Raw genomic sequence first — 21183 nt, 5'->3', positions numbered from 1 at the left:
ACGATAACCAAAGTGATATGATCAGATGTCTAGACATAGACAACTTTTGTTAAAAATGGTTGAATGTCAAGGATATTTAGTTTGAGAAACACAAAATGTTTGCCAAGATGTCACACAAAAAAGCAACGCCTTTACTCAAAATAAACAAACATATCTGCTCAATATTGCTGACGAGTCAAGGATCTCAAGTAAAAGCTTCTGTGGAACAGTATGTTGAAACCTCACCCTTAACCCCTTCAAAAAGTGCCTTGAACAGTGCACCACAGTTCACAAGCAGTTATAGTATGCAATCACCTCGCTGAATGAGTAGCTTCCAATGTATTACATTTTTTTTTGTTTTATTAATTTCCCTTTTTTGTTTTCTGGTGTTTGCAATCATTAAGTAGTTCTGGGTTGAGTAGCTGGCTTTGAGTTTGTCTAGAGAATCCTAAATGCCTGGACCAAAACAATAATTGTGATTGTCTAGGCTAGATCAAAGGCAGATTTAAAGAAAAATAATAACTTTAAAATTGGAGCAACATAACCCAGAACCAGCTGGATTGTAAACACAAAATAGTAAGGAAATGTTTGAAACAACTTACTCTTTCATCTTTTCAGGTAACTAGCATTTGTCACGGACCACACTTTTTTTTAGAAGTGGAATATTTGTCGTCTTAGTTTCCTTAGCTCCTTGTGTGCTGGATCATTCTTTGAGCCCTCCGACAGCTACAAACCCCTGTCTTATAGTTAGAACTTCCATAGCGTGCAATAACCCCCACTTGGATACTTTTTATGCACCACTGACTGAATGTGGCCAAGTGCCTTCTGAGCTACTTAAAATAGCACAAGAGGGGATATTTCTTTGGAAAACCGCAGTAGAGACAAGCTGGCAGCACAAGTGCAAAACAAGGCTTTGTAGCAAGATTAAGGGACTCCAGGATGAAATACAGAGTTCAAAAGAGAAGGATCTGGGGGAATAAGCATATGTGTTTATAGAGACTGTATACTGTTCCGTGCCAGGAATTACTGAAATATTTCCACACAAATTGGGTCTTTACTATGATGAGGCGGCACATTTGTAGAACCCTTTCTCTCATCAATAGAAAAAATACACTGAGGTATTAACAGAGATTGGGGAGGCTAACTGCAGAGTGGGTTTGTTTGTCCGTTATGGTGGCACAAGGAAATATGCCTTCAAAGCTGTTTGGAAGAGAGGGTAGAAACTTATGTAAAACATGAAAAGTAGGCTTGAAAAATACTCACAGGATTTGGCTCCAATCTGGCGGTCTTGGAATGTGTTGTAAAACATATATATATATATATATATATATATATATATATATATATATATATATATATATACACAGTACTGTGCAAAAGTTTTAGGCAGGTGTGAAAAAATGCTGTAAAGTAAGAATGCTTTCAAAAATAGACATGTTAAAAGATTATATTTATCAATTAACTAAATGCAAAGTGAGTGAACAGAAGAAAAATCTAAATCAAATCCATATTTGGTGTGACCACCCTTTGCCTTCAAAACAGCATCAGTTCTTCTAGGTACACTTGCACAAAGTCAGGGATTTTGTAGGCATATAGTCAGGTGTATGATTAAACAATTATACCAAACAGGTGCTAATGATCATCAATTCAATATGTAGGTTGAAACACAATCATTAACTGAAACAGAAACAGCTGTGTAGGAGGAATAAAACTGGGTGAGGAACAGCCAAACTCAGCTAACAAGGTGAGGTTGCTGAAGACAGTTTACTGTCAAAAGTCATACACCATGGCAAGCCTGAGCACAGCAACAAGACACAAGGTATTTATACTGCATCAGCAAGGTCTCTCCCAGGCAGAAATTTCAAGGCAGATAGGGATTTCCAGATGTGCTGTACAAGCTCTTTTGAAGAAGCACAAAGAAACGGGCAACGTTGAGGACCGTAGACGCAGTGGTCGGCCAAGGAAACTTACTGCAGCAGATGAAAGACACATCATGCTTACTTCCCTTTGCAATCGGAAGATGTCCAGCAGTGCCATCAGCTCAGAATTGGCAGAAAACAGTGGGACCCTGGTACACCCATCTACTCTCTGGAGAAGTCTGGTCAGAAGTGGCCTTCATGGAAGACTTGCGGCCAAAAAGCCATACCTCCGACGTGGAAACAAGGCCAAGCGACTCAACTATGCACGAAAACACAGGAACTGGGGTGCAGAAAAATGGCAGCAGGTGCTCTGGACTGATGAGTCAAAATTTGAAATATTTGGCTGTAGCAGAAGGCAGTTTGTTCGCCGAAGGGCTGGAGAGCGGTACACGAATGAGTGTCTGCAGGCAACAGTGAAGCATGGTGGAGGTTCCTTGCAAGTTTGGGGCTGCATTTCTGCAAATGGAGTTGGGGATTTGGTCAGAATTAATGGTCTCCTCAATGCTGAGAAGTACAGGCAGATACTTATCCATCATGCAATACCATCAGGGAGGCATCTGATTGGCCCCAAATTCATTCTGCAGCATGACAACGACCCCAAACATACAGCGAAAGTCATTAAGAACTATCTTCAGCGTAAAGAAGAACAAGGAGTCCTGGAAGTAATGGTATGGCCCCCACAGAGCCCTGATCTCAACATCATTGAGTCTGTCTGGGATTACATGAAGAGAGAGAAGCAACTGAGGCTGCCTAAATCCACAGAAGAACTGTGGTTAGTTCTCCAAGATGTTTGGGCCAACCTACCTGCCGAGTTCCTTCAAAAACTGTGTGCAAGTGTACCTAGAAGAATTGATTCTGTTTTGAAGGCAAAGGGTGGTCACACCAAATATTGATTTGATGTAGATTTTTCTTCTGTTCACTCACTTTGCATTTTGTTAATTGATAAATATAAACTATTAACATGTCTATTTTTGAAAGCATTCTTACTTTACAGCATTTTCTCACACCTGCCTAAAACTTTTGCACAGTACTGTGTGTGTGTGTGTGTGTATATATATATATATATATATATATATAATTATATAATATAATATATATATATATATATATATATATATATATATATATATATATATATATATATATATATATATATATATTTATTATTACACATATTTGTTTGTTTGTTTACAGACTCCCAATAAATTTGACCCGGAAGTGGTTCTAAATCAGCTGCGATACTCGGGGATGCTGGAAACGGTGAAAATTCGACGTGCCGGGTTTCCTGTTCGGAGGCAATTCCAAGACTTTTACACAAGGTAAACAGAGAGGCTTTAGCAAACCATGATGTTTAAGAAGTAAACATATAAAGTGACGCACAGTTTTAATAGAAACACAGATTCCTTCTGTGGTCTGTCACGTTGGTGGAAGACCTCCATATTCTTACATTTTAGGTGTTTTTTTTTTTTTTTTTTCTGCAATTTAATTTCTTTGCCAATTTTGACCAGTTTGTATTATTAAAACATTTAAAATAATTGAAACAATTTAGTTAGTTACAGAGCAATAAATGCAAAGGTTGCAAGGAAGTACTGTATGAAGTCCCATCTCTCTTACCAATACAGATTTTACAGTTTTCACCAAAATACCACTCGCTTGGCTTATCTCTTGATTTAGGCGACTGCTGCTGTAACCACACATGGTGCAGTCTTGTTTTCTTAATTAATTGTGTGGTAATGTTATTATTTATAAAATGTATTTCAATCTTACTAGGTGTTCAGTTTACAACAGTGCAATGCTTGCCACTCATTTTGTCCATCACTACTACAGTTGTTTGTTATTTTTATTTAAGTTGGCCCGCAGTCTTATTTAGGTCATGGCTAAAAATACATAATCCATGAAAATAAAGTGCCAGCCTGTGTATTGAAGCAGTCTTTGTTTCTGTCAGGTACAAGATGTTACTGAAGGAGAAAGGAACTCCAGGGGATGACAAGGGGAAATGCACTGTACTGCTGAAATCCTACGACTGCACCAAAACAGAGTGGCAGCTTGGGAAGACAAAGGTACCAGCTCTCTTACCGCCCTGCTCTCTGCACTGCTGTCCAAGTACTTCAGAGCTTTACAAAGGATTTATTTCATGACTGATGTAGCTATGTGACAGTACTAAATGTGTGTGGTGTGTGTTTTTTTTTTTTTTATACACGTGTTGTAATCTGATTAGAACCTGTTTTCTAAGTTAAATGTGTGTAGGGCTGCATCAGTATACTATTATTCAGAACATATTACTGCAGGACAAAGAATCTGACTGACTTCTTCAATTGTTTTGAAGAAGATTTTTGATTTCTCTAGAGGGCAGTATCTAGGTAGAAGCTATGGGGAAAAAAAGTATTGAGCATTAACAAGCAAGTTGTAGCTATGGCTGTACTACATCTTTACATCCAGTACATTAAGAACGTAAGCCTACAGCAGTCATTGAAGCCAGGCAGTTTAACAATCATTTTCATGTGCAACAGACAACAGCTTGCATAAAATTCAGGAGGGAAGGAGTTAAAGGTTTGTTGTGCTGGGCTGTGTGCAACATGTGTCTCTATTTTCTCTGACACTAAAAGGCTAGGTAATTCTTTTAAAGGCCTGTATCAAGTGTAGCATTTCATTTTTTTTTTTTCTTTCTTTCTTTCTTTCTTTCTTTCTTTCTTTCTTTCTTTCTTTCTTTTTTCTCTCTCTCTCATACACACACACACACACACACACTGTTAGGCTGACTTGGACATGCCTCACTGATTGTTCTGCAGTAAAAGAGCTCCATTGTTCTGCTGCGAGGTCAGGGGCTGGCCTGCCTCCCTGCGCTGCTCCCAGTTGTTTTCAGTGTGTCGCTCCTGTTAATGCACCCAAGGTTTCTTGCACATCTTAACCCTTTCAGTATCTCTTGGCACATTCAGATGGGCTTCAAGCAGGGCTCAAGGGGTTGTAGCTGACAAAATAATTCCCTGCTATAATAGATGTTGATGATTTAAAATTTCTGGGTTACAGCATGAAAATTGCCTTAAAATTGACTGTCCATTTATAAATTGAAGCTATAGAAAGGATAGTAGATGTAATGGATTTAGTGCCTGTGTATAGACAGGTGCAGTTCTTGAATTGTGCGTATTTAAACTATTGCAGTACTATATCACTACCAGGGGCCCAGTCGCTATAAGCAATGTTGTCGTATACCTCTACTGGTTTATCATATCACCATAACCCCTTGAAGGAATAAGTTTTAACTTGTACCATTGTGTGCAAGTTATTATACAACAAATGTTGAGGTATCTAGTATGGAGTAACTTTTTCAAAATCGTTGGTACCGAGTAGATATTTTATTGCTCTCATTTTTTAATCTATTTTGTTCATTCATTCAAATCCAACAACAGAATGACTGGGGCAATTCCCACTTTTCCAAGTTACACTGTGTAGGTTTAGATAGACATACACTCTTTTACATAGTTATCCTTGTTTATATAACCAGAATAGATCACGAACATTCATAGAGTACTGTAGCTACTGCTCTCATGAGGCGCTGGAAACACTCCATCCCTTCAAGCTATCCTCATTGGTAGAATAACTACAGTATATGATCCTTCATGGTGTATCCTCTATTTACCCTTGAGAGTCGGTATGGGAGCTTTTAAGATGTGTCTGTCTGTCTTTACATGTCACAAGCACATTGGTATATATGGTGTGTGTAGAAATGGCCACTAAGTTTTCATGATACCGATAGATATGTTCTTAATACTGTTGCTGTTGCTGTTATTTATCATTATTATAGATTCTGAAGTATACATAAAGCCGTATTTCCTGTAAGTGACCAGCACTGACGTGATTGTATTATTGTTACTCAGATTTCTGCCTCTGTGAGCATTGTAGGGGGTTGGGGGGCTGTTTCCTTTGTTGAAACAATCTGTGTGTAATTATATCTGCTGATTGTGTTGAGAGGAAACATGTTTCCAGAATTAGTGTTCAGGATTGTGTGGGACGTGGGAAGGATGTGAATGCGGAAACTTCAGAATTATTTTATTTTGGCAGCGGTGCAGCTGGGTTCACTGATTTGCAGTAACATCTGCTAGAGCCCACTGGCCAAAAGCCAGTCCACAATGGCAGAGTAACTCTCTGAAGGTAAAGCACCAATTGAGCAGGCCTCTTTTCCATGTGTGCTCATCGTACACCCCCATGTGCTTTATTCCCTTGTGCCTTTCCATTTAGAACTCCAATTTAAAGCTCTGAATGAGTTAACATTCTGCCAAAGGAGACCTGCTTGGCACTGTTGCAGTGTAGGGGCACAGTCAAGTACCCCAGGGTCAGGGAGAGCTAACCCTATTACTGTTACATTGTCATAGAAGTACTGTACAACATCACTGCCAGTGGCTCTGTAAAGGACAGAATATGATATTATTACAGCTGACTAGGAAAGGGTTAAGTACTGTAGAAAAGCATGTATCACCAACTCTCTCTCTCTCTCTCTCTCTCTCTCTCTCTCTCTCTCTCTCTCTCTCTCTCTCTCTCTCTCTCTCTCTCTCTCTCTCTCTCTCTCTCTCCCCTTTTATGTGCCAAAAGAGGTGTGGCCTGTTTAGGACCAAAGCTACTCAATCTTTTTTTTTCTTTTCCCAGTCTCTCTCTCTCATTCCCCCTTCCCCATGAGCCTCAGTACAGCAGCGAGAGAGGAGCAGAGGCAGCAGCAGCACTGAGCAGGAATCTGTCCACACAGCCTCAGTGAAGCACGATGCAAAGCAGTAGCAGCTCTAGTGAAAGCAGGGCATTCTTTCTGCACAGTTTGGTGGAATAGCACCTAACCCTTTCAGAAACAGTTCATACTCTTACCTTTTGCCAGCCCCATCCTGGAGTGTAACCCGCCAGTGTCACCCCTCTTGCAGGTGTTCCTGAAGGAAGCGCTGGAGCAGAGGCTGGAGAAGGATCGCGAGGAGGCGCGGAGGAAGGCTGGCATGGTGATCCGAGCCCATGTCCTGAGCTATGTGGCGAGGTCAGTGTCTGTATACTGGTGGGAATAATGGGAAGAACAGCTTAGAGGGAAGCTGTCACCTTTCTGCTATGCAGCGACTGAGGTGTATGCCTTTTTTTCGACCAGTACCGTGGGTTACGCTTTCAAATCCAGTCAAACCACCTTTTTAGAGAAGTATCTCTTTGTGTCTACCAGAATAAGATATTAGATTTTATAATGTAAAACAGTGGTCTTCATAGACAGGCGATTCAACATGGGAAGTATATATAATGGGAAGCATTAGAGGGATCTCTCTTTACAGTATGTGTGGTTTTAGTAAAGGTTTCACTATTTATTAAATAGGGTCTGGGTTTAATATTATATGTTTACTTTAGATAATCAGAGTGTGAGGCTTAGTGTTTTAATATGAATATTGTGTCTCCTGCAGCTAAAAATTAACTTTTTGGGTAGGGTGGATTAGGGTGGAGGATTAAAACAAACTGGAAACAAGTCTGCTTTTCTGAACTAAACAGACTCCTCAAGTTGTAATAAAAAAGCAGTATTGTTGTTAAAAAAACTGCAGCTTTAATCCATTATTGCCTTGAGGGTTTAATTTGAAGTTAATGTGTTAATTAACGGTGCTTTACATTGATTTAAAAGATTGTTGCACATGTTACCTGTCAGTTGTTTGTCAATCGATTTTTAATGGACTCCCAAGTAAAAATTACATACAAGAAAGTTAAAATTAAATGCAAAAAACGATTAGCACTTAATTCACACCTAAATCAGTTTAAAAAGTATGAATCCATTTACTTTTATTCAAGTACCCACTTTTACTTCATTATAATGTAATAGTTTTTAATGTACTGTTTTGTGGGTAGTTTAAAACCACTAATTGTACGTGAATACAGCAAGTGTTTAGTAATAGTAAACTGTGCCAAAAATGGATTGTTTGTTTCACATGATTTTAATTGGATTTCAGTAATAAATTGTATAGTAGTAATACTGGTAATTGCATTTATATTACCAGCCCTGGTTCTAAGGTGTTGCAGCATAATGCTGCATAAGAAATTACAGGTAGAAGTTAGGGAAGATGCTGTGGCACAGTGGACTAGCATTTTACCATAGGAGGCAAAATCAGGGATGGAAAAAAGAATCCCATTGCATAGAAGTTTGATCCATTCCTGGCTTTGCTTTTTTTTAATACGACACACCTGACCGTGTAACATACACACTGTGGCTAATCAAGCTTTTCTTAAAACCTAGAATGGGTGAAACTGCTGTGCAATAGGAGTCTTATTTTCATCCGTGAAAATGAATATGATGGTCTCGAAGTTGCCAGAGCATGGAAATGTAATCCTCAAACACCGGAAATACAGAAGGAGATTGTAACCCTTCTAATTTAAAGACATAGACAGGTGAGCTTGGCTCACCTTGTCAGTTAGCACTTGGTGTTCTACAACATACAGGTACAGATAACCCAGTGTGTTTAACTACTACACTGTAAGACCTGATTGTACCAATGAAATGGAGAGATCAGCCTCTGAAGCACACTTTATGTATTTTTTGTCTATAAAAAAGATACAATAAACAGAAATTACTAGAGCCTTTTAATCTCAAGTTGGCTGGTGATAAAAACGTCATACAATTCTCATGTGAGTATTATCTTCGAATGCAGTTCAGCGTAGCTATAAAGTGGCAACGTCCCCTTCGATAGTTACTTTATTTACCTAAGGAGTGGTTTAAGCACCAATATATCTCAATAATACCTTAATTCTTAGTAGACAAAGAGATAATAGCGTCTTAATCGAGGCTTTTAAAAATTCTTACCTCCTGAATAGTGTAACATTTTGTTCTTTTTGCTTTCCAGACTTTATTTTCACCTCCTGTTTTTTATAATTAATAATACCTCATCTGAACTTTACACTTGAGATCAATGATGCACATAAAGTGTGAGGGGTCAGATGGGGTCCTTTTGCCTGTATAACACGGGAAGTAAGTCCCTTCCATCAAACTTGCTACATTGTGGCGAGGTAAATGTGCTTCACCTGAGTCAAAGTGAAAATAGCCAGGAATACAAAAAGATTAAGAAACACGATGGGACTTCCAAAAAAGTTAGATAGCTAATCAATGTGGTTATCCTAACAGGAAACACTACCAGAAAGTCCTGGCTAGCGTTCTGACCATCCAGAAGAACTACCGTGCCCATTTGTGGAGGCAGCTGTTCCTGCGGGTACGCTCTGCCACCGTGGTGTTGCAGAAGCACCGTCGCGGCCAGCTCGCCCGGAGCCTGTACCGGCACCTCCGCGAGGAAAAGCGCAGGAGAGAGGAGGAAGAAGAGAGGAAGAGGAAAGCAGAAGAGGAGGAGCGAAGGCGCAAAGAGGAGGAAGCAGCGGCAGAGAGGAGGATACAGGAGGAGGAGGAGTTAAAGAGAAAACAGGAAGAGGAGGCGCTCCGGATCAGACAAGCAGAGGAGGAGCTAAAGAGAAAGCAGGAAGAGGAGGTGCTCAGGGCACAAATGGAAGATGAGGAGCGAAAGAAGAAACAGGAAGAGGAAGCAAGGGTGCAGCAGGAGGAGAAAGGAGAGGAAAGGTAAATAGATTTTGAAGGGTGATGGAGATTAATCACCATATAGATCTAAAAAAAATTCAGGCAGACTTCTTGCAAACTTAACCAAGGTCATTTAAAACTTGAATCCCTTTACTGATGAAACTTTTCGAAATAGTCATTTCCAGGTCAGAGATAAAGTGACTAAATTGTTCTGATAAGTTGGCCTAAAAAAGATTAGAAGTGGAGTTGAACTGTAGTAACCTGCACTTATTTAATGAGGGTTAACTGGGCTAACTGCAGCCATTTTCAAGGTTGACGGAGCAATATTGAATGTTGGTATGCCATTAATTTTATTGAACCTGATAAAAGCTGTTATGTGTAAACAAGAATGCAGTAGTTTAGCTGGCAACAGATCAAGGACACAAGTTGCAGGCAAAACTGGTATCCAAAGTATTGTGAATGTCCTGCATAGCATACTGTACATTACACTCATTAGCGAGTAATAAAGTACAACAAACGTATTAATTGTTAATTTTAAAAGATGAAAAACAGAACACCTGACACTTTTCAAACTGATTGTAGCCATTTTTATTATGCTTTTTGCATGGAGAAATTAGGCCCTGGTAGCACATTGTACGACATGGAAATAAAACAGAAAATCGTGGTGGGTGCAAGATTGTTACAGAAAAAAAATGTCCATTACTATAAAGAGCCCATACAGTGTTTTAAGGATAGGGAGGAGATTGTAGAATTAATGAACCCACAGTTAAACTGTGTTTTTTGTCTTTTCTTTTCAGGGAGATGGAACAACTGGGGACGGACCTCCTTTCCCAAAAGGTAATCTCTCCCTTCTGCTACAGTATATGAAGAACAATTCCACCATGAAGGGCAATGCCACCCTGTGGCTCGTTCACATATCCTTTCAGCAAGATGAGCTGTTCTCTATGTAAATCCACTTGCCCTGCACCCAGTCCTGTTGTTTTTTACAACTGTCTTGTTCCTAAAACTATCAAGCATTAGCACTCTGAGAAGTCAGGTTCCTGGTTAATTAGCCCAAACTTATTAGTTGTCCAACCAGAAATGCATCTGGTCTGGTCAGTCTCTGTACAGTCAGTAGATATCTAAGGGATTATAATACATGAGAACATAATACATTTGGGAACAAGACAAGGACATGATGTTTGGCTGGATACCCAGCACGTGTATAAATAATGTTTCCACCAGAGAAGACGTCAATTGATTGACTTTTTAGAGGCTCACCGTTAAGGGACTTACTGATTTGACTTTTGTTTCTTCAACCAGCTTTACCAGCTCTTTAACTAGCATTAAGTCTGTTGTATCACCATGACCAACTGAAAAGCAGCAAACAGCTCGGATCAGGATAGTCATTGCTTGAATTTCCCACAGGAATGGGCCTGATTTGCCCAGTTTAGTAATAATGTGGCTCTAAATTGAATGATGTGTTCAGGTGCTTCAATCTGCAATTTTCTCCTCCTTCCTCTTAGGCCCTTAGCACCCCGAGCCCCAGGCTAGTGGAAGAGGAGAGCCGGCAGATGGAGGAGATCCTGCGGCTGGAGCGGGAGATCGACCGTCTACAGCGAGAGAAGGACGACGGGGTCTCCCTGCTGTGCGACAGCTCCAAGACTGATCTGGAGCTGCACAGGATGGCCGAGATCCACAGGCTAGAGAAAGAGGCCTCCCGGGTGGCGCAGGAGTTCCTAGATCTGCTGGACTTCGGCGGGCTAGAGCGGTCCCTCTCCAGTGAGGAGAACCTAAACGACTCCTCGGACTTGACTGCCCCACTGGCCGAGGAAGAGGTGGACGAAGGCTTCCATGCAGAGGAAGATACCAACCCGCTACCAGACTACCCTCGCACAGCTGTGGAGGATCAGCATATCGACGAGGACATCTATGCCAACCTCCCTCCGCCTCCACCTCCTCTCACTTTCCTGGAAGGCCTCGATGAATCTCTGAAAGTCCCTGCAGAATTTCCAGAACCTTATGTTGCCCCAGAAGCACAGGAGGATGAAGAAGCAGAATACCAAAGCATCGGCCATGTCGTTTCTGACAGCTTGGCTGATTTAGAAGACCCCATTTATAGCCTTCCTCCAGACCTGGAATCTGATTATGATCATGATGAGTTTGAGGAGGCACTGGCCAATTCAGGGGATGCAGGAAGCACTATGGATGGACACATGACCGATGAGGAGATCCTGCGGAAATCTACTTGCACTTACAACAGCCTGGACTCCTGCCGTGGCAGCTCTGACTCGGTAAGCAATACTGTGAAGAGCTAGGTGAGGATGTGGATTTGGTCAGTAGAGAATGAGAGGCAAGAAGAGGTCTAAAATCTATACGCAGTGCCAGGCGACTTGATTGGTATTCAACCAAACCCCCAAATTCCTCACCACCGATTTAACTAGCCAGTCCATGTTTGTACCGATTTGATTCAGGGATATTTCTTTTAGGTACTACAAATAATCTAGAGCAGAAGATTGCAGCTTGTCTCTTTCCAGCTCAGTTTGTTTAATTTTATTTACTGTTTTTGCTTCTATAATCTAACCTGGCGGACACATTTAATATTATCTGGGTAAAAACCTACCTTTTTTAACTATTCAAATTCTTTTTTTATTTTACTTTATCTTCTGTTTCTGTTATCGTGAAATTTGTTATCTGGACACTACTGTTCATTTTAATTATTTGAATGTATTTTATCCTTCTGTTTAGTGTGTGATTTTAATCTAGTGTGCTCTCCCTATGAGTTCTCTGACTCTGTTTCTCTATCAGTTTATAGACAGCGATGATGAGAATGATGTATATATCGACACAGATGAGGAGTTCTCCAATGACAGGGTGACCATGTTCAATGGAAGCGGACCACCATACTTCCACAGTTACCTCTACATGAAGGGTGTGCTTCATGCTTACAGAAACTCACTACTCTTTTTATTTTTGCATTGGGAAGGCAAAGGACAACTGGTGGTGGGCTTATCCCAAATTTTCTTTGAAAAAATCATAACACAAGTTTGATGCATTACATTTAGACTAAACTTTTGCGGTTAACAAAATTAGAGTAATTTCATAGCACTATAGTTAGAGAAAATTAAAATAGCAGGCAGATACCAGTTAAAAATGTGCCAAAAAATTACAAAGTAGCCTGTCCTCAAATGAGGATGATGGCACTTAATGGGTTAAAGGGCAGTGGTATTAGCTATTGTCCGTACGTTGCCATATTACTGCAATACTTTTAGTACATTTTCATAAAACAAGCTGGAAGAAAGTCAATGTCCAGAATCCTGTATCAAAGCAGCTGGGTCGCAAGAGTGTCAAATCTACTGTAAAAAAAAAACAAAAAAACAGAGCAGCCATCTGTTAGTAGCACTAACTCTAGTTTTATATCTTGCTTTTACTATAGTTGGTACCTATTATGATGTAAGGTAGTGAATAGTATATATATATATTTTTTTTTTAAAGAACACACAAATTAAATCAACTTTTTGTAGAATGTCTGTTTCTTTTGTAGAATCACTGTCCCAGAGTCATATTCTGTGAGGCATGAAATGTGGTTTTATTTCAGATAGTTAAATTACCTATTTAAATTATATATACACACACAGCTCTGGAAAAAATTAAGAGACCACTGCAAAATTATCAGTTTCTCTGGTTTTACTATTTATAGGTATGTGTTTGGGTAAAATGAACATTTTTGTTTTATTCTATAAACACCTGACAACATTTCTCCCAAATTCCAAATAAAAATATTGTCATTTAGAACATTTATTTGCAGAAAATGACAACTGGTCAAAATAACAAAAAAGATGCAGTGTTGTCAGACCTCGAATAATGGAAAGAAAATAAGTTCATATTCATTTTTAAACAACACAATAGTAATGTTTTAACTTAGGAAGAGTTCAGAAATCAACATTTGGTGGAATAACCCTGATTTTCAAGCACAGCTTTCATGCGTCTTGGCATGCTCTCCACCAGTCTTTCACATTGATGCTGGGTGACTTTATGCCACTCCTGGCGCAAAAATTCAAGCAGCTCGGCTTTGTTTGATGGCTTGTGACCATCCATCTTCCTCTTGATCACATTCAGGAGGTTTTCAATGGGGTTCAGGTCTGGAGATTGGGCTGGCCATGACAGGGTCTTGATCTGGTGGTCCTCCATCCACACCTTGATTGACCTGGCTGTGTGGCATGGAGCATTGTCCTGCTGGAAAAACCAATCCTCAGAGTTGGGGAACATTGTCAGAGCAGAAGGAAGCAAGTTTTCTTCCAAGACAACCTTGTACTTGGCTCTTTTTTGTTATTTTGACCAGTTGTCATTTTCTGCAAATAAATGCTCTAAATGACAATATTTTTATTTGGAATTTGGGAGAAATGTTGTCAGTATTTTACAGAATAAAACAAAAATGTTCATTTTACCCAAACACATACCTATAAATAGTAAAACCAGAGAAACTGATAATTTTGCAGTGGTCTTATATGGATTATATATATAATAAACAAACTATAGCCTGGTTAACAATAAAAAAGAATGATTATTATGGTCAGCCACTTCCCAAATATTATTATAGTTATTGATTTGTCTGTCTTTTTTTTTTTTTTATGTGTCTACTTATAAGGACCCCTCAAGTGAAGTGTGGTGTTTTAAAAACAGGCTGTTTGCTATGGGAAATAAGTATGTCAATTGGTCACAATAGTCTACTGTAATTGTCTTTTACAAATTATTCATAGATAATTGTAATCGGATTGTCCAATCTCTACATAATTTTTCATAATAATCTAATATGACTATTTATAGCTAATACATAGATGTTATACAGTAGAAGAGTTAATTTGTCATCAATATGGCTTCAGCTCGCAGTACAACATAAACATGCAGGTATTAATAGTGCTGTGATGACACCCAGCCCCTCTCTCTCGCCTCCTGCAGGTGGTCTGATGCTCCCGTGGCGGCGGCGCTGGTGCGTGCTCAAAGACGAGACCTTCATGTGGTTCCGGGCCAAGCAGGAGTCTCTCAAATCGGGCTGGCTGTACAAGAAGGGCGGGGGCTTATACACACTGTCACGACGCAACTGGAAAATGCGCTGGTTCGTACTGCGAGGAGCCAAGCTGATGTACTTCGAGAACGACAGCGAGGAGAGGCTGAAGGGCACCATTGACATCCGTTCTGCCAAGTAAGGACACGCCATCCATTAAATACTGTGAAGGGGAAGGAAAATTCAGTCTACTCCGATCTGTAATGAACTTGAGAAGGGAAGAAAAACACCTTGCAAAACTAGAACCAGCATAGTAAACGGTCATTTAAAATGATCTATCGGCACTAACACACACGTGTAACAGAAAATCATGCAAACCCGGACATATTTCTCAGTCAGCCTAGCTCTATCAAAACTGCAGTATACTGTAATACAGTTTAACACAATACCACCAGATCTCGATACAAATCAATATTCATCCAGTATACACAGTATCGTGCTCTTGATATTTCTAGCAATCGAACTGGCAAGCCAGAAAAATAGTAGCTATATCCATTGTTACAGATTTTCTAACAAGTCTGACATAAACAATTTTGACTGCTACTTAATTAACCCCTTGTAAAAAAAATAAAAAAAATAACACAAAACAGCTTAACCTACAGGTACCACAGTAGCAGGCGCAGTTTACACAGCCTCAGAGATTCTGGTCTGCTTTTAATTTTTGTATGCAAATTGGCTTCATCACTCGCTGCCATTCTCATATTCACTTTGACATCCGACACATTCTTTCCTTTGTCCAGTACTTCTTTAACCTGTGCTGCATACCACCAGTCTGTCAGGAGGCGGGATCGCACACTTTATGCCACACTCTGATTGGTGGAAGTATTATTGGCGATCCAATCCAAACCTACAATAAAGACAAATAAATTCCACCCCAAAATGTCCCGTTATATGGTATGTCAAAGAAAATATTAAATGAAGGTTGGTGTTTCTTATGCGTTTCACTTAAAACCGGACATTAGGGCATCCGGGTTTGTTAATTCCTGCCACCCGGACACAGATGCCAATTCCCAGACTGGCAACCCTAGCTGTATCCCATCATCCCTCCTGCATTGCTCATTTTCTGTTCCCACCAAAGCCATTTCAACATGTGAATGTGTGCAGAATTTTAAACCTGTAATTTAAACTATTAAATAGACTGATGTAGTGTTTCAGAAATAATATGAATCCTAGCAGATACAAATCGACCACACTTGCAACCGTTTGACAGATCAATTGTTGAGTCACATGGCAACCATTGATCTTGTAGCAATTTGTACTGAAGAGGAAAAAAACTAAACAAAACGGCTGAATACCAACGCTAGAGTCATAACTAAGCACGGTATTAAGCATGTTATTAAACCACATTAAGCTGTTTTTATTTTGGCATTGTTTGCAGAGAGATTGTTGACAACCACGAGAAGGAGAATGCCTTGAATGTTGTGACTGAAGAAAGGACTTATCACATTGTCGCTGAATCGCCAGAGGATGCCAGGTATTTGCCCTACAGCTGTTTTCATCCTGACTGGATGGCTGTTTCAAAGCATCACAAACACTAGCCAGACAAAGTGGGAATTTGTGTCAATGAGAAATACCCAATGACAACATTACAGAGCGTCGGCCTGTACCTTTGCTGTAACCGCTGAGGTTTAAGCAGGTTTTATATCAATTGGTCATCATTTTTGAGATGGATAATCTGAGAAGGAGTCTACTGACCTCAGAACAGTCTTGGAGCTAAATCCTGCTTCCAGGAACTGTGGTGTGCATTTTTTTTTAAGCAGCTGTAATTAATTAAATAAGCAGGGAGTGATCACACACTGCTGCATGGCAGCTTTAACTTCAAGTATCGAATGTGTCCCTGTGTTACTCATTAGACCAAGTAGTAAATAGTGATGGTGTTAGTCATTTCCTGTACAGATGATATCTGCATTCCAGTAAAGAAGCTGAGAATGCCATTTTGTGCTCATTATTGAAGAACACAGGTTGACAGTACTGGACAGCTGAGAATGCTTGTTGAAAGCTGTAAAACTGTTCATACTCATTTATTATTATTATTATTATTATTATTATTATTATTATTATTATTAAAATAGCTGGGCCGGATAAGTTAAGGCGTCAAAACCTTTGTCTACTTTTAATGGGTTTCTAACTTGCAAGATTTATATTAAAGGAAGTAGTTCAAGCAAAAGTAAGAAATGAAACCTGAAAGTCTCACTTGCTTGACCATAGAGTTAAATATATTAAGAACATAAACAAATGCTTCTGATTGGGAAGAGGCCGTTCGGCCCTCAAGGCTTGCCTCTTCATTGCACACCATTCACCCTCACTAAGCCCCTAATAGGACAAAATCGAATTGCTTTTAGTGAACTTATTGTTTTAGAGGCTACTACTTCAATATGCTGTAGAAATGTCTGTTAATCATTTTCCTGTCTGTCTGTCTGTCTGTCTCTCTCTCTCTCTCTCTCTCTCTGTCTCTGTCTCTGTCTCTGTCTCTGGTTCCAGTGGCTGGTTCAACGTACTCAGCCAAGTCCACAGTGCTACAGTGCAGCAGCTGTGCGAGATGCAGGACGAGCAGGCCAACCCCAAGAATGCTGTGGTCAGTATTACATTCCTGTTGATACACTTTCATTTCATATTTGCAATGACTGACAGGATAGGTAATTGATGACTACAGGAAATATCAGGTAAACCAGCGGTTCTGCTGATGCTGCTACTGACAGGACTGTTGATTTTTATTTTTGTAGTCCTTTTACTGAAATTTTCTACTAAAGACTATAATTAGTAATATTGTGGAGGCAGGCAGGTGGGCGTCAAACTTTTGCAGTTAGTTTTGCATATACCTAGATAACAGCTTCTCCTTTTTCTCTGGTACAAATGTTTGAATGCATCATAACCTGGGGTATATGGAGGCTTTGGTTGGCAAACCGACTGTCTTTCTGTATGTCCCTAAAAACAGTAAATAAAACTGAGAATCAGAACCCCTATTGTAAAGTAGTCATTATTTTACAGTATTTTACTGTAAAATAATGAACCCACCAAGAGTATATAATATATATGTCTGTTACTATTTTTACTTTCCTGTGTAATATCCTGCGGGATGTACACTTTTTTTTTCTTTTTGGCTTCATTTTCAATCCCTCCCTTTTTTTTCAGTCTCAATTTGGTGTCCATTACAGCAAATGGGTTTGGCATATTTGTAAACAGGAGTGCATTATTTTTAGACATTTACCCAAAATGTAATACAAATGTATAGTTTTACACAGTATAGCATAATTCAATTCTGGGTTTGCTGTCGTTCTGAAACTGTTTTACTACCACTTGTCAGCTCCTTTGTCTATTACTAATACAGCCCCAAAAGGTTATTTAGTTTGTGGCATAATTTATCCTTTACAAATGTTTAGGTTTGACATCTAAACTATGTGAATTTATTTTATTTGATCTATCTTCGGTATTAGCCTTTTTTTAAGCAATTAAAGCTGACTGGTTTTTACTGGGAATGTTTGGTACCACTTCATAGATCCAGTATACCATTCCTGAATAAAACCCTTCTCCCAGTAAACCACAGTAAATACTATGTAATATTAGCATTACCAGTCTGAGGGACTTCTGACATGGTTACCAGAACTCTAATGTTCCATCATTACTATAGCCAGTGTTAAAGTGTAGGTATGTGTGTACAGTATACAGTGTTTGTTCTTTATTACAGGGGACTTTGGACGTTGGCCTGATTGACTCAGTATGTGCCTCCGACAATCCTGACAGGTATAGACATGCCTCTGTACATTTTCTACTGCACTGCACTGCACTCTAGTGGTCAAACACGGGACTGGTTCAGTGTTTAAGATTTGGGCTGCTGTGCATGTGAATTTTAAGTGATACAAATGGTTAGATTAAGTTATTATCATTTTTAATGGTTTTTAACTGTTTTGGCACACAAAAACGCTTTATATTGCGTGGCATAAATTAATATTAAATAGATATGCAATTGCATATTAAATGAATGTTAAATTAATTTTTAATGAATATGCAATAGCTGGTTTCTTGCTAAATGTTAACCAAATGTTGATTGAAACTGTAATTGCATATCATGTCCATGTATATTACCTTCTGTTACCCTTGAAAATATGTAGTAATTTCCCATTGTTTACATGTTTTTAATTGAAAATACAGTTAATCTGGCTTAAATGTTAATGGAAAGTAACAAGGAATAATTGAACGTAAATTTAATATCAATTGCATATATATTTAATATTAATTAATGCTACGCAATAAGTGTTACCGTTTTTTTTTTTGTGTGTGAATAAGAACAATTTGATGTTGGTGTTTTGTAACTGAACTGTATCCCATTAAGACCGCCCACGCAGCATTTGACAAGCTGCACAAAATGTCAGTTTATCAGCGGAGATGATTATTGGTTGTTAGTTGCGTTAGAAATTAATTCTATCCTGTGGTTACTTAGTAAAGCCCAGCCATGCAGCATTTGACAGGCTGCACAAAACGTGATCATAAGCGGGTTTGTGAGAGGAAATATGGTGCACGGTGAGTTGTTTTTTGAAAAATCGTGAAAATAAATGACATGATATTAAACGAGGTGATATAAAATAGGTTTATATATATATATATATATATATATATATATATATATATATATATAAACTATTTAATTTACTCTGGTAAAAGTTTGGATGTGATGTTCCAACATTATTTTACCCATTATTTAATACAAGGAGGTGAGTACTTGTAACAGTAAAAATGTTTTGACTTCAATGGAAGTGATACAGTGAATGAAAACCCCGCAGACCGAACGGCTCGCTAATACAAGTTCTGCTGCGTTTCTCCTTCTTAGGCAGAACTCCTTTGTGATCATCACGGCCAATCGTGTGATCCACTGCAACACGGACACGGCGGAGGAGATGCACCATTGGATCAGCCTGCTGCAGAAACCAAAGGGAGACTCCAAGGTTGACGGGCAGGAGTTCCTTGTGAGAGGTGAGTATGGAGGGCCTTCAAATTACCCATGATGCTCGGCTACTATTCACTACACTGGGTAGAACCATTTTCTTTGGTTGGCCAGCATACTAACTAATCCAGCTAGGCCAATACTGTGCGGTTCTGCTTTGAAAGTGCTGCTGGAGTCTCCCTGCTCTAACCCTGCCACCCCCTGTGTTCCAGGCTGGCTCCACAAGGAGGTGAAGTCTGGAGGGAAGAGCACCTCGCTAAAGCTGAAGAAGCGCTGGTTTGTCCTCACCAGCAACGCACTGGACTACTACAAGTCCTCTGAGCGCAACGCCTCCAAACTCGGCACGCTCGTCCTCAACAGCCTCTGCTCCGTGGTGCAGCCTGATGAGAAAATCTTCAAGGAAACCGGTACGTCATTTCACTCATTGATTTTTACATATTTATTTTAGCGCTTGTGCTTGACATTTGATTTGATGGAACTGGAATCTACTCTATCCATAGAGCAGGGGAGGCTATGCATACTGCCAGGCCAGTATGCTTCAGCCCTGCCCTAGAGGGGCCGCCCTGTGGGGGGTCAGAGGGTGGTTCTTTCAGGGTGCCCACTAGTGCTGATTTTAAGGAATGATTTGTGTATTGTTTCTGCTAAGATCAGTATTAGCCAATTGATTCTCAAAAGGCTGGCACGATAGCATATTAGCATTGTGCTGTTCACTGAAGCCCATAAGTGAAACCTCACAAACTGAAGCAGGTTGCTTCCCCAATGCACTTCCCCACAAATGAGTTTTTTTTTTCAGAAGCACTTTTTTTTTTTTTTTTACTTGAGAAATACGAACTCCTTATGAATTCTGATTGTAATAATAAAAAAAGGTTTGTGCTCAAACTGGGTTCTGTGTACTTACAAGATTTCATATTGAGAACTGAAGTTGACATTTACTTGTATTGAAAACACCCCGCCATTTAAGATGAAGATCCCAGTTTTAAGGAACATGCAATATGCAGTGCCTTGCATAAGTATTCACCCCCCTTGGACTTTTCAACATTTTGTAGTATTACGCCTGGAATTAAAATGGATTTAATTGGGATTTTTACCATTTGATTTACACAACATACTTAACACTTTGAAGGTGCAAAATATTTTTTATTGTGACACAAGTTAATTAAACAAATAAAAAGACGTTTGTTGGTTGCATAAGTATTCACCCCCCCCCCCCCCCGAGTCAATACTTGGTAGAAGCACCTTTGGCAGCAATTACAGCTGTGAGTCTTTTTGAGTAAGTCTCTACCAGCTTTGCATCCTGCAATTTTTGCCCATTCTTCTTGGCAAAATTGCTCAAGCTCGTCAAGTTGGATGGGGACCGTTGGTGAACAGCAATTTTCAAGTCTTGCCACAGATTCTCAATCGGATTGAGGACTGGGCTTTGACTGGGCCATTCTAAGACATTCAGGTTCTTGTTTTAAACCACTCCAGTGTAGCTTTGGCTGTGTGTTTAGGGTCATTGTCCTGCTGTAAGGTGAACCTCCGCCCCAGTCCCAGGTCTATTGCAGACTGAAACAGGTTTTCCTCTAGAATTTCCCTGTATTTGGCTCCATCCATCTTGCCCTCAATCCTGACCAGTTTCCCAGTCCCTGCTGATGAAAAGCATCCCCATAACATGATGCTGCCACCACCGTGCTTCACCGTGGGGATGGTGTTCTCAGGATGATGAGCAGTATTGGCTTTGCAATACAATTTTGGTCTCATCAGACCAGAGAACCTTTTTCCACATGTTTGCTGTGTCTCCCAC

The 21183-nt window shown here is 39.7% G+C and overlaps 1 protein-coding gene across 1 annotated transcript in view; it reads left to right on the top strand.

Annotated features, from left to right (window-relative positions):
- Positions 1-21183, top strand: part of myo10l3 (myosin X, like 3) — a 108391-nt gene that overhangs the window by 76326 nt on the left and 10882 nt on the right. Inside the window, exons 20-32 of the mRNA XM_059032087.1 lie at positions 3093-3217; positions 3844-3958; positions 6803-6909; positions 9016-9459; positions 10215-10254; positions 10923-11690; positions 12205-12328; positions 14356-14599; positions 15840-15935; positions 16943-17036; positions 18147-18202; positions 19287-19429; positions 19613-19807. Coding sequence (XP_058888070.1) covers positions 3093-3217; positions 3844-3958; positions 6803-6909; positions 9016-9459; positions 10215-10254; positions 10923-11690; positions 12205-12328; positions 14356-14599; positions 15840-15935; positions 16943-17036; positions 18147-18202; positions 19287-19429; positions 19613-19807 — 2551 coding nt within the window. The remainder of the gene's footprint in view (positions 1-3092; positions 3218-3843; positions 3959-6802; positions 6910-9015; positions 9460-10214; positions 10255-10922; positions 11691-12204; positions 12329-14355; positions 14600-15839; positions 15936-16942; positions 17037-18146; positions 18203-19286; positions 19430-19612; positions 19808-21183) is intronic.

This window comes from Acipenser ruthenus, chromosome 10, assembly GCF_902713425.1.
Source record: "Acipenser ruthenus chromosome 10, fAciRut3.2 maternal haplotype, whole genome shotgun sequence".
Lineage (NCBI taxonomy): Eukaryota > Metazoa > Chordata > Actinopteri > Acipenseriformes > Acipenseridae > Acipenser > Acipenser ruthenus.
Note: the sequence above shows the minus strand (reverse complement) of the source record. Positions and strands in the feature narration are given on the sequence as shown.